A 13,545-nucleotide genomic window follows, 5' to 3' on the forward strand; every position below is an offset into this window, starting at 1 on the left:
GGACAGAAAATCATGCCGCTAAAACCTAGAAAGCAGCAAAGGATATCTGCGGTTTTAAAAAGCGCCAAATTTAGTTTTAATGGCAGCAATTCCTCTCCTGCGAGCAGCACCAGGGCTAACTCTCCTACTCCTGGTAAATATGGCGAAGGTATAAGTACACAAAATAGACCATGTGTTTCATGCACTGCCCCTGACACGCAGCTAAAGTCCATTCACCACCCAATAAAAGTTTTTGACCTGGCTTGGCTGTCGGAGGTGAAATTCTCCCCATGGATCTATAAGACTGAGCTTGGTAATTAAATATTTACATGATAGAGAAAAGAAAGAAGGAGATGGAAAAAGATGTGATAAAGAGACAGAAAGATGGAGAGAGTTAAAGAAAGAAAAAAGACAGATATAGACATACTATATAAATACAGTAGGTAGAAGAAAAACAAACATTTCAGGGGTTTTTTTCCCGTAAGAATGTTCTGTCGAATATGTAGACATCTTAAACAGGCTGGAGTCAGAGGAAACCACGTGCCTAGCCATTTATATATTCCTCGGAGTGTGTGTGTATGTACATGACCTGGTTAAGCACAAGATTTTTGTCAAGGTTGAAGAGACAATTTTTATCAGCCTCAGATCTATGGCTACAACTCCTGCATTCAGCACCGTTTGCACGCATCCAGTACATGCTGCTTAGGTACTCAACACAAAATGGCCGCCATGTAGTTGCTCTCTATGAAGATGGTCAAAGGGTTAGGGATAGGGTCAGGGTTAGGTAATAGAAATGAATGGAAGTGAATGCAGACTCCTCACAAAGACAGTAAAACAGGGATGTGTGTGTGTCAGAGTGGGAGACAGGGAGAGAAGAGAGGCAGAAAGAAAGACAGTCACATACAGACATATACAGTGGAAGATAGAGATAAAAATAGAACAGTGAGGAATGAATCAGCCAATCACCAAAGAGTGTCAGTGTAACTTATTGTGTGAAAGCTGTAATCCCACACTCTCAAAAAAAGGGTACAGTAGTAGTAAAGTTTTGTCCCCTGAGGTACAGTCTGGACTTATGTACCCCTATAGGGCTAATAATTGAACTTTAAGGCACACAATTGTACTTTTTGAGGGCCTGAAAGGAAAATGTTTGTGCCCAAGTAGTAAATGGTACATATTTGTACTGTTTATTAATAATTTTAGGGTACACTTTCAGAAGATGGACAACAAGGAAAGAAAAAATGATAAAACAAAGTTATTTGAAGGTAACAGATTCAATTTAGATTTTACAACAAATGGCTATGGTAGAGTATTTTTAACGAAAGAAAATTAAATACTGAGAAATGGATTTGTGCGATAAAAAAAAAAAATCTAACATATTTAAATGCGGTTTGCATTATTCTATTTCATATTATACTGTGATTTTGCTCATATTTGGTCACACTTGCAAATGAGTAGTACTTGCTCCTAGAGGTGGAGCTTTTTCCCCAAATTTAATTTGATTGGTTGAATCAGCTGTCTAATATGTAGAGCCAACACCGATTGGCTGTCTTTTGAATTTGACAAGTTAGACTATTAAAATCGATCTTTTTACTGGTTTGTGGAGTAAGGCAAACTATGGCGTTTACAGGTCTGTCAACCAAAGACCTATTAAGGAAAATTAAAGAAGAAAGCATTGATGTGTCGGAAGCAGAAGCGCAGAGATTCAGAGGTAAGCTGTAAATTAAAACAATGTCCCATTAAAATTTGCCAATGTTTGCAATGCTAGCATTAGCGCTAGATTATAGCTCGCGCTACTATTTTAGTAAATGCGCTAACATGCAACCAACTTTAGAATTGTGTCTTTGGAGTGCCATGCCAAATGTATTTATTTTTCACTACTACAGTAGTATTAAGTCATTCAAGTCAATAGCTAACATTATCTCCTTCAGATTAGCCGCTTGATTTGCTATTATCGTATTGCGCCATTTTACTTCGGTTTAAAATAAAATGGCGCGATACTCTAAAGGCAAATAAGCTATGTGGTATGTGTTTGTTAGTTTAAGCATTTCTTGACAAACAACATTAATATTGAATGTTTATGCTATTTGCATTTTCAGACAAATTATGTTATTTCCTGTTGTGTTGGTGGATGAATAAGTGTTCTTTTGACTAAATTAAATCTTGCCATTATTGTCAAATATATTATAAAAAGAAGACCAGAATATTATGGAAGCAAATTGTTACCATATTTCAAATGAAAAAGCATTTTCAGAAATGCTTTTTCATTTTAAGAATGTGGCTGCATTGTTTGACTCATAAATGAAATTAGTAATCAATAATCCTATTTGCATTTTAATTTTCTTCTTCAAGACTGCTCATTCTTTCACTTAATTAAAATGAAAAAGACATTTGAGATTTATTTTTCAAAATGTACCCCAGCAAATAGATATCAAAATTAAATTTGAAATGTAAAATTTGAAAATGAAAAAGCATTTCCAGAAATGCTTTTTCATTTTAAGAATGTGGCTGCATTATCTGACCCATAAATAAAATTAGTAATCAATCATCCTATTTGCATTTTCTTCTTCACGACTGCACATTTTATTCCATAATCAAAAAGAAAACAAAGCAGGCATTGCTTTTTCGTTTTTGTTGTCTGCCCGCAAAATACTGTCTAGAACTTTAAAACGAAAAAGCATTCCGAGCGGCGGGCGCACCAGTGACGTCAGCAGCCGCTCTTCCTCAGCTCCCTGCTGACCGAGCTACCCATATTGTTCGGTAGGGGGCGCTGTGCACGTCTGCATTGCATTACATTGCAAACGTGCCGAGAAATTGAATTGCAGCAGGGCCGAGCTCAATTTGTGGCAGTGGTAGGCAGAACTGGTAGTTCTGGAAGCTGCCACCGGAATGAAAAAGCATTTCTGAAAATGCTTTTTCATTTGAAATATGGTAACAATTTGCTTCCATAGAATATTGTTAGTCCAACCAAAATCTGACTTTTTGCCATGCATTTGAATAGGACTGTATCTTTTTTAAACATTCAGAAAAGGATGTGGATGGTGATACAGTCGATTGTGGCCTTACAGAGAGCATGATCGCGGTACTTTTTCAAGGATCTTTCAAGAAGCAACTGAAATTTTATCAGTTTTTGTCCAAGCAAAAGGAGTCCACAATATCAATTACTTTAGAACCTGTGCCTCCAGAGGAATGGCAGCAAAGTACTTCTTCAGCATCATCCAGGTAAATGTATGAATGCAAATTCAGTTGTCCTCCTAGTTGTCCACACAGTGTGAATCAACTACAAAATTCATATTGCTTGGATTTACAGTCTCACCAAATGGATCAAACTTGAAACGTTGTTAGCAAGAAGTCTGTAAATGCATATCAAATATTGCAAATGCATAATTTATGTATTAGTTATAACCCTTTAAATTGTTATGTTCAACAAGCAATAAAACATTTGTATTTAATTTAATTTGTAGCCAGGAAAATAAGTTTTATTTTTCAGCCTTGTGACAAGTGTGGGACTGCCTTCTACTTTTGACATCCCGACATTCCCTAAAACTCTGCAAACAAAACTTGACAACAAAGAACCATGTCAGAAAAACCCAAAGGATAGACACAAAATAATCAGAGTCCTCTATGAAGATGGTGCACAGTATACAATGTGAGTTTTTAGTCTTGCACAATTATCTATACAACTTATTATTGGGGGTATGTTAACCTAATTTTACAATAATACAAATGTTGAGTCAGAACTTGACCTCCATTATTTCAATTTTTTCTCTTGTTTTAGGTATCCCACAAATGCAGAATATGTCCAAGCTGTAAAGATGTTGATTGTGAAGTATCCTTTTCTCAGGGATCTTGAGGGAAATGGTTATGTAAGTGAAACTGTACAGCAATGTATTTATTATTAGAGATTAATTGTATAATGTAAAATTAGGGATTTTACAAGTATTCTAGGTTTTAGGCATACTCAATGTCTTTCCTGTTTGTCTGGACAGAAATAACATGTCAATGAGATTCTGTTTAAATTCTCAGCATACATAATAAATCGTTTTTGGTCATGCATGTCTCTCTATCAATCAGCATACATGGCACATGTCTTTGAAGCGCAAATTTAAATTTGACAATGATGAAGTGAGACGCAGCAAGGAGAAGTTTGGGTTCATGGGGTCAAAGCAGCCTGTTGAATCTGCAAAAACAAGTCAAAGAAATGTTTCCAAGGTCAGAGGCCCAGTTAAAAAAAAAAAAAAAGGAAAATAGTAAATTGATTTACTCGCTGCCCAAATACACCCAACTACACAATGACACATTCTTAATGTTCTTAGTATCCCAAATGGATTCATAAAAATACCTGAATTCCAATATCTTTGGGTGTTTGCTTAAAAACCCGGGATGCCCACCATTTACATTACCTTTGAAAACCCTGGCACTCCTATTAATTGTTCTAAATTAAACAAATCACACAGGATTTGCCATTAAGATCTATTAGTTTTGTTTCAAAATTTAGTGGTCAGTGAAATCAGTAAGTGGACAGATCTTTAAAGAGTACAAAGGGAAAGCCCATTGTAAATTTTACAGTACTAAATACAGCATATTTAGTTCAATCAGATTTGCTTTGTGGACATTATTCCCTCTCACCCTCATTGTTTAGGTTCCAAGTGTCCTCGGTGAGGATCCGTTTTCCATTGAGGCTCATGTAAAGGTCCTACACAGCCAGTATCAGAAGGTGCAACCTGACACAAAAATCGTCAAAGACCATATGCAGCAGACCTTTGCATGGCGGCGAAAGGAGATCGCAAATGGCATGACTTTGGCAGAAACACTTGAGAAATACCCTTTCTTAAGAACATCAAGGGGTGTAAGTGTCTTAAAATGAGATGGATTTTCTTAGCTTGATGTGGAGTATGTTAGTCTAGACAAATGTGCTATGTGTAATAAAAAGGTTAGATTTATTAAGTGTTTTCCTTTTCGACTTTTTCCTAAATCTTTATTCGCAATATTTCTTTCTGTTTTTTACATCGTAAATAAGAATTTAGCAATAAAAGACAGTCTACAACAACTTATTCTGCTACTTGTGGTTCCCTATGACATGTGGCTTTTTAGGTGTACAGATGTTTTTCAAAACATTCATTTTCATCTGAAACGTTTAATGTACCTGAAAGGCCAAGATTTCACCAATATTTGGACAAATTGTTTTCTACAAAATACTTAAGACTGCACAATATTTGTTCTTTTGCAGCTGTGTGATGAAGTACAACGTATTCATCCTGCAATGGAAAACATGCAACAACGATTCAGTGAAGGCTTCGCCTGTATTATGCCTAAAGTGCTTCATCTGACACAAGGGAAGTCTCCTCTGTACCAGCTCTACCAGGAGGCTAGAAAGGAGGCTCTCACTGAAGATGTACCAGGTATACATTATATGATAATGTCCATGCTGGGGTGTTTTCAGGCCTACACTTTAATTTCTAATTTCTTTTTAATTTTCTACCTTTTATGTGTTTATTGTTGATTTAGGTATATACTGACAACATAGGCAACATTGATTAATTGTAAATTAACACAAATTACTACTTTCAGTTTTTTTCAAAACACATGGAAAATAAATTTGAAGCAATAAACTTCTGATTAAATCTCAAATATATCTTATGTCTTACAAATATTGACAGTCGAGCAAACCCTTTTTTTCTCCCATACATCTTCAGTGAGAACACTGATCTCTTTATCATGCTTGGAGAGGTATGTCTAACTTGCAAATGTCTGTTGGTCAACCTAACCAATTTATACAGCAATCTTAGTGTTTTAAGCATTCCTATTGCCTAACTTAAATTTTGAAGCTAGAATATTTCACATTAGATAATGCTGCGTTACAGGCTGTTAACTTAATTTCCTGTTTTTTTCTTATTTCCATTTTGCTTTCAATTAGTGTGATTCTCCATCCCCATGTCCAACAATTCACTTGACTAGCAAAGACTGGACAATGGCCTTTACCAAGAGAGCTACCACCATTGTGAAAGCAGACGATGTTGTGGTTTGTCACACCCAAACAGTTGAAGGGATCATCTCAGCCTTCTGCACTTACTTTGTCTTCAATCTGGCACACCCAAGACACCTGAAGAACACCCTAGTGTTCCTCCAAAGGTACATTGCAAGAATAGTTGAGGATGGGGACCGGCCTCTACCCTTAACTGTCACCAGGAAAATAAATCTCCTCTACTGACGCTATGCCTCGTCCCTACCAGTGCCCCAAATGCCCAAGGAGAGCTTTCACCTTAATGAAGCTGATTCAGCACATAGGACTTATTCATGCACATGAAGCCAACTTTAATGTTACATGTGGACTTGATGATTGCCAGTCCACGTTTACTAAATATGAGTCTTTTGTACAGAAAACAGAGTCAAAATTGTATGTCTTGACAATGAATGTGATGAAAGCGAAGTGAGCTTGTCATTGATGACTTGGGGGAACCTTTGACAGAAAGTTATTGAAAATCCTCCCTCTTATGGTGAGCTGTTAAGAAAACACCCCCTGCAGGCTACTGCTCTAGTTTTAAGATAAAAACAGTAGTCTGACAGGTCACTTAATGATCCAGATTTACAGAATTATGTGTCATATAACGGCTCTAAATGACACTAAGGGTGTATTCACACCAGGAAAGTCCTTTGGTCCGCTTGTTTGGTCCGGGCCAAAAGCAAACTTTATTTTTTTTCATTTGGTGCGGTTTGTTTTCACATTTTACTTTTTTGCAAGTGAACTGTTACTTGTAAACAAAGCCACGCGGGTGGCGAACATTGTTCCCATTGGACATAAATGATGGGGGCGGGACATAGTACAGACCCGGAAATTTAGGAAAACAGCTGTAGATGTGCTGCGTGCAGCGCCTCTGTTCTGCATATTTGTGCCACTATTACAGCTGCAATATTATTGAGACATTGAAGAGCAGCTCATTCAAAACATACTTTGAGACGTTCCATTTATAATTCTGGAACCCCGTCGGAGAATGCGTGCTGAACGCCAATGTTCTCTACGTGCCTTGTCCCACAACAAGCCAGTAGCGTTGCTAAGCAACAGACAGCTTATCAGGTATGATTACCTTACAACACACACCTTTGCTACCGGCAACAGTGGCTTTTTATGTCCAAAGAGACATACGCTTTTTATGTAGTTGGTTGGGTCTCGGTCCGGTTGTTTGGCCCAGACCAGGGTTCACTTGAGTGTATTCACACCTGCACAAAAGGTCCAGAGAGGGAAACGAACTCTGGTCCATTTAAAGCGGACCAAAAGTGGCAAGGAAACACCCTAGGAAACAGCAGCGCAAACATGAGATTAAAGCTGTAAAACAAAAAATAATAATAAACTCAACGATTGCCTACAAAGAGCAGCAGCTTAGAATAAAAACGGTTGCACATGGCTGATTATTTGACCACTAACACCACCCTTGGACAGAGGCAGTGATATTAAGGTTTATCATCCTTTATCCTTTATCAGCTTCCCTTAAACCGCAGCAGAGCTGTTCTCCTTTACAAACATGTCGTCTGTCTGTAAATCCAACATCTGACACTGAAAGCTTGGTAACTCTTGAGGGTCTCCTTACACCTTAAAACGGTTTTGTCACTTCACCTACTAAACAATCTACACACCCTGAAATTTCCAGCATGGAAGGGGGTAAAAGATTAATTCAGTAACGCCTAGGGAAACTAAGCTGCTAGCAAATTAGATGCAGACAGGCAGTGGTTCCTATGGAAATTTAAACTTGAATAGTCACAATATTGTCCTTGAGCATTCAGTTTTATGACGCACCTAACAGGTAAATATGTATTTCATATTGCACAGAACACTTCAACTCTCTTTACAAGAACAGGAAACGAAATGCTAAACCGCTTTAAGTGGAGCTAAAATTTGTTAGCAAAACACCAGTTTTTTATTTTGTCACATCAAGAAAATAATTAATGGATAACTTGTTATGAACAAGGTATACAGGGGCATGTGTCCACCTAAAAAAGTTTTAATATTACTTGATTAAAAGAATAAAATAACATTTGAGCAGGTCTCACCTCTCCCACGTACTCCATTACAAAAGTGTTCTTCTTGATGTGCTGCAAAGTGCGGACACCCCAGCCTCGGCCGTTCTCTGTCTTAAAGATGCACAGGTCAAACTGGATACCTTTCTGCACCACTCTATTAGAGCAGTCAGGCCCACAGTTGCATCTGGAGTTACACTCATATATGGGCTGTCCTGGCCGGATCCGTACCTGACCCTTGTCATTGTAGGCCATTCGATGGAGTGAAGCCCCTGGGCAGCAACCGTTCATCGGCTCCTTCAAACAGTCCTTGCATTCACAACCAACAGCCATCTCATTCAAAACAATGCCTGGGCCAACTTTGTAGTTGTTAATGTAGGTGAAGTGTTTTGGAGGGCCATCTAAGTCAACTTCGTTTGCAACGTAAATGCGACCTGGGTGATTGCGCGTCTTATTTAAATGGGTTTCCCATCGATGCAGACTTTGACGAAGTTTGGCTTTTTGAACCATGATCAAGGCTGCTTCTCTGTCCAACCTTTTGGGGATGCCACGCCTCTTTTGGCGCTTCAACACTTGATCCAGGTCAAGGTGGAACAGTTTCATCAGTTTTGGACATTTGAGGTTCCTTCTGGGTTCCCACGTATTATCAGATTCAGGGAAGCCCTTCCACTTAACAAAGTAGAACTCTTCTCCCTGAAACACACACAAAGGGTTGATATTCCTTCCAAAGTCTCATTTAAGCATTCCTCACCATGTTAACAAGAAAAGATGATCCACTCCTTAAATTAAAATAAGTTGAATTTTTGGTTTATTACCAAGATTATTATAAAATAATGGATGGTGCTATTCTGGCCTTTCTACTTTTCTACTTTAAATCTCTGAGGGCTGTTAAGGGTCCCTTGGCACAAAAGTTAATCAATTGATTTTCTTTCTGAAAAATGTATGAATGGAGCAACTTTTTAACCCATGAATAGGACCACTGGCGCAACAGGAATTATATAAACATTTGTGATAGGTTAAAAACTTTGGAAATGGTTTCAAATTAAACAATATGAATTTAATTATTTTTATTTAATTAAAATTAACTAATAACTGCATATTCTATTACAAAGGATTTTCAAAAAGCAGTCCATCAATCAGTTTTTTTTGGGTTTTTTTTACACAAAGTGAATCAGCAGTGTTTATATGCCAATCTTTTGGCATTTTTGTACACAAACAGAAACATTGAGGAATATTAGCACCACCTTTTTTAGGGTTAGGATTCTACTATTTATATACAGTATATATGTTTAAGGTTGATTAAATAAACAGTTTTTTTTTCTATACAGCAGCTTTACTGTATTACTTCTCTCTGTCTAAAACATACTATTATAATAAATGAATCTCTATGTCTTCCAATACTACCAAAATAAAGTAAGTATGGACAAGATAACACACAGTTCTTCAGAAAATAAAATGAAGCTCTAGCTGTTATCTCCTTGCATACTTGCAAACCACCTGCTGTTTTTTTCTAGACGGTTAGATTAACAAGTCAGGAGAAACTTCTGAGGATATTTGCACTCTCAAATGCTGGCTCTCTGGGAAATATCTAAAAAAAATGCATGTAGAAGCAAAAATTGGTATTGTTATATCTATTGTAAATCAGTTATTTAAAAACATTTACAGGGGTGCATCTAATTCACACTTTAAATGTTTGTGAAAAAACAACCGATCAATTAACAGTACAACGCAATTATCTTTATTATTATATTTCTACTATACCTTGGTCCTCTTGTAATCGGAGAGAAACTCCACTTCATATTCACTGTCATTGACTTTGCTCACATTAAGCTCCTGACAGCACAGCTTCTCCCTGCAGCAAAGTGCCTCAAGCTCATCCAAGGTTATCTTGCAAGGTACACAGCAATCTGAAACAGCAGATCAAAAAGATGGACTTAAATGTCAAAACGAGCACACACATTTTTTATTTAGATAAGTTGTAATATAATTAAAAACAAGCCAATCTGGATAATAACACAGGCCTTGGGAGAGAATTCATTGATGTTTTTGAACATGCATAGCAGTGTGTGTTAGTGTGCATAGGAGCTAAGAGACTGCTGGATTTTTGGAACAAACGCAATAAACCCACTGCTCATTTAGAAAAAGATAGGGAAAACATGTTTCAAAAGAGAATGGTTTAGATTCCCGACTCAATTTAAATACATATCCAAATGCAATGTAACATGAACACAACGAAAATCTAAGTGGAAACCAAGAGTTCGTCTAAGTACAGATGCGCAGACATTTAAGCGTTTTCAAAGCACTGCTTTGCGTGTGTTGCTCCGCGTTATCTCGACTGTCCTGTCCCTCTTCTTACCAAACTCGTTGCTACATGCTTCCCTAAACACGCACACACTCTCACACACACATTAAACCGTATTTAAATTTGATAATCCTTTTCATGATGAAGCGTAAGTACTCTAAACAGTCTAGCAGTCGCGTTTAAGACTTATTCTGTAAAACAAAAGCAACGCTCACAATAACGGTCTGTCCCGAAGACATGTCGATTAGCAGAATAACAAGAATTTCCATATTGCAACTTTCCTCACACTCATGAACAAATAAACGGTTTGACTGAAAACACAGTTAAACAACATTACCTTTCAAAATTTCCGCCATGTTTTCCACATAACCGCCAAATTACATTGAAATTCCAATGGCGGTGACGGCCCGCCACCATGGCTCTAAACTGTTGCTGATTGGATGAGTCGTATCTCTCAGCCCTGTCATTGGTGTGAAAGCAGTAGGGCAGGCAAGACGCACTGCTATAGGCTCGTTCGAAGTTAGCGAAGGAAAAGAAGGGTTGCAAACATAGCAATGGAAGCTAATTGGTCGCGCTGCTGCGACGTAACAGCGCAGGAGCGGAAGACAAATCACTCCGTCTTGGCCATGGGGTAGCAGTACAAAACAATCACTAACGTACGTTTTCACCAGTGTTGCGAAGTCGGCTTATTATAAGCGACTTCGAGCATGTTTTTCTTTAAAGTCGCTTGCAAGCCTCATGAGCCGCGGGTTCTGGTTTTTTGGGTTTGTTTTTGAACGTGAAGTTTTATATTTGGGCTCAGCTTTTTCCGAGTGAAACGTCTTGATTATCTTCTTCTTTTTGGGATTATTGGTGGGTGGCATCAAATTTTAAGATGCATTATCGCCATCTACTATGCTGGAGTGTGGGTCAGAGTATCTAACTGACCTAATTTATATTTTTACAAATACTCCCGTTTCCCTTAACAATCCTATAAATATTATATTTATCATGTCATGTTTAACTAATAATATGCGCACTCTGAATGTTTCCACACCATACTTTCTTAATTCTTGCTTTAATTTTTCTCTAATCATCCTATACTTATCACATTGAATTACAATATGTTCTACTGTTTCCAAATCCATTCCACAATCACATCTGCCTGTTGGATGTTTACCCAAGAAATGTGGTTTTATTTAACTGTGTATGTCCTAATCGTAATCTTGTGAGTGCTTGTTGTTTCGATTTTCTCCAATTATTTCAATTTTCACTACTGTCCTTTGTATTTGAAATAGATGTTGACCTTTTGTTCCCTCTCCTACCAAAGCCGCTGCCATTCTAATTTTACTTTGTTCTTAATAACCGATTTTATTTTGGATTTACTAAATACAGTTTCCATAATTCTGTCTATTCTTAATTCTATTAAAAATTCCATATTCTTAAAGACTGTTTGGCTAGCCAATCTGAAATTTACCTCACCTTCAAACTCTTTATGAGCAGGAACCCACATGAACTTAACTATTAAATGAGATTGTGTAAGTCTAAATAAAGTTTCATACATTTCGTATACTAAGTCTTTGCGGCTTTTGGATGAGAAACCCACAGTCGACATCAAGGATGACAATGAATCTGAGCAGATAAGAACTCTTCCTATTCTGTTTTGTTCTACCCACTGTAACGCCATCAAAATTGCATGCATTTCATAATAATAATAAAATATGGAAATCCTGTTTTACCTGACTAAATCCTTAGACCCATCTGTATAAATTGCAAGAAATGACCTGTATATGTTCTCAATTCTTTGATTTACTACATGAATCCAATTCCTATTAAATTTATAAATCTGCATTTCTTTATGGATATCTAGATCAACATTAATAGTAGGAAACAACCAATAAGGTGTAACTGAATAGGGCACAGCAGTGCTATATCTCTTCTATTGTAATACCATTTTCTCCTGTACAGCCAAATTTGGAGAAGTTTTCATTGCCCCCACAGAATAATCTCAGTGCTTGATTCTCAATTACCTCTAATGTATGAATCATTGGTTTTGCAGCTTATTTATATACTACAGATCCATAATCCAATATGGATCTTATCAAAGCAATATGTACCTTTTTTAGAACAGTTTTAAATGCCCCCCAATCTGAACCCTTTAAACACCTCGTCATATTCACAATTGTCTTACATTTCCCTCAATATACAAAACACAAGTGGTAAGTAGTTTTTTATTCCACGCTCCCGTTTACTGGCTATCGCACCCACCAGACTTGACTCAGCAGATCCCAAACACACTCATGTCAATGGAAAGCCAGCTAGTTCACAGACGTGACCTATGAGATGTAGACCAGTGATTCCTAACCAGGGGTACTCGTACCCCTAGTGGTACGTGAGCACATTGCAGGGGGTTCATGGAAACATTTAATATTTTATTTCTGAGATGACAGGTAAATATCATAAGTTAGTAGAGATAATTATTGGATGTGTGATGCTTTATTAGTACCCAGGTGCAAAATACAACCAGCTCTATCAACCAAAGGAGCAAAAAAGACACAATAAAACTACAGGAGGGAAAAACTAGAGCAGGGTTGTCATTGCTGTTCACCTACACGACGCTTTGCTACCGAGAGAGAGAGAGAGAGAGAAAAGTAACAGCTGTTTCCACGCAGATCTATCAAAGCTCATCATGGACAAGCAAGCTAATTAAAACTCACTAACCCTCCAGCAATTCTGGAGGGGTGCACTACTCGAGTTTTCCCGTCTCTTTCATGGTTTTCCCACAAGCTGAGCTGCAGGGAGCCCTCCACATCACATTTCCAACCACTGCCCTAGATTTTTGGTCCTGGGATCAGAGCAATCTCACGTGCAGTTCTTTCTGACGCCTCCCATGACATCTGCCTCACTCTGTGCTAGCACAGAATGTGCTAGGACTCTGTGCTAGGACTGCAGGAGGGTTGAAAACAAAGTAAAACTGATATAGTCAGCCGGAATATTATATTGTTTAAGTGTTCTGTTGCTTATTTCTTTAAGTTTAAATGTCTGTTTATTGGGGACTTGTTCAGGAAAGCTTCAGTTTTTGTTATAACAAAGGCAGGTTTATTATTATTCATGTTGATCTTGTATTTATTTAGATTACTTATTCGCTTTCACAGCAACAGAGGTATCTTTATGATTTATTTGAGCCAAAAAGAATAAAATATCTAAGAACTAAATGTTCAAGTTACAGAGATTAAATAAAAAAATTTTCATTTAATGATCAATTGTTGCACATT

At 37.4% G+C, this 13,545-nt stretch overlaps 1 protein-coding gene across 2 annotated transcripts in view; it reads right to left on the reverse strand.

Moving 5' to 3' along the window:
- LOC124875741 (histone-lysine N-methyltransferase SUV39H1-like) overlaps positions 1 to 10,768 on the reverse strand; it is a 40,995-nt gene extending 30,227 nt beyond the window's left edge. For both annotated transcript variants that reach the window (XM_047378205.1, XM_047378148.1), the window contains exons 1-3: positions 10,629 to 10,768; positions 9,751 to 9,896; positions 8,023 to 8,682 (exon numbers count right to left, since the gene is read on the reverse strand). In XM_047378205.1, coding sequence (XP_047234161.1) covers positions 8,023 to 8,682; positions 9,751 to 9,896; positions 10,629 to 10,647 — 825 coding nt within the window. In that variant the 5' untranslated portion in view covers positions 10,648 to 10,768. The remainder of the gene's footprint in view (positions 1 to 8,022; positions 8,683 to 9,750; positions 9,897 to 10,628) is intronic.
- Positions 10,769 to 13,545: the final 2,777 nt, after the last annotated feature.

The sequence above is a fragment of the Girardinichthys multiradiatus genome, chromosome 1 (genome assembly GCF_021462225.1).
Source record: "Girardinichthys multiradiatus isolate DD_20200921_A chromosome 1, DD_fGirMul_XY1, whole genome shotgun sequence".
NCBI classification, from domain to species: Eukaryota; Metazoa; Chordata; class Actinopteri; order Cyprinodontiformes; family Goodeidae; genus Girardinichthys; species Girardinichthys multiradiatus.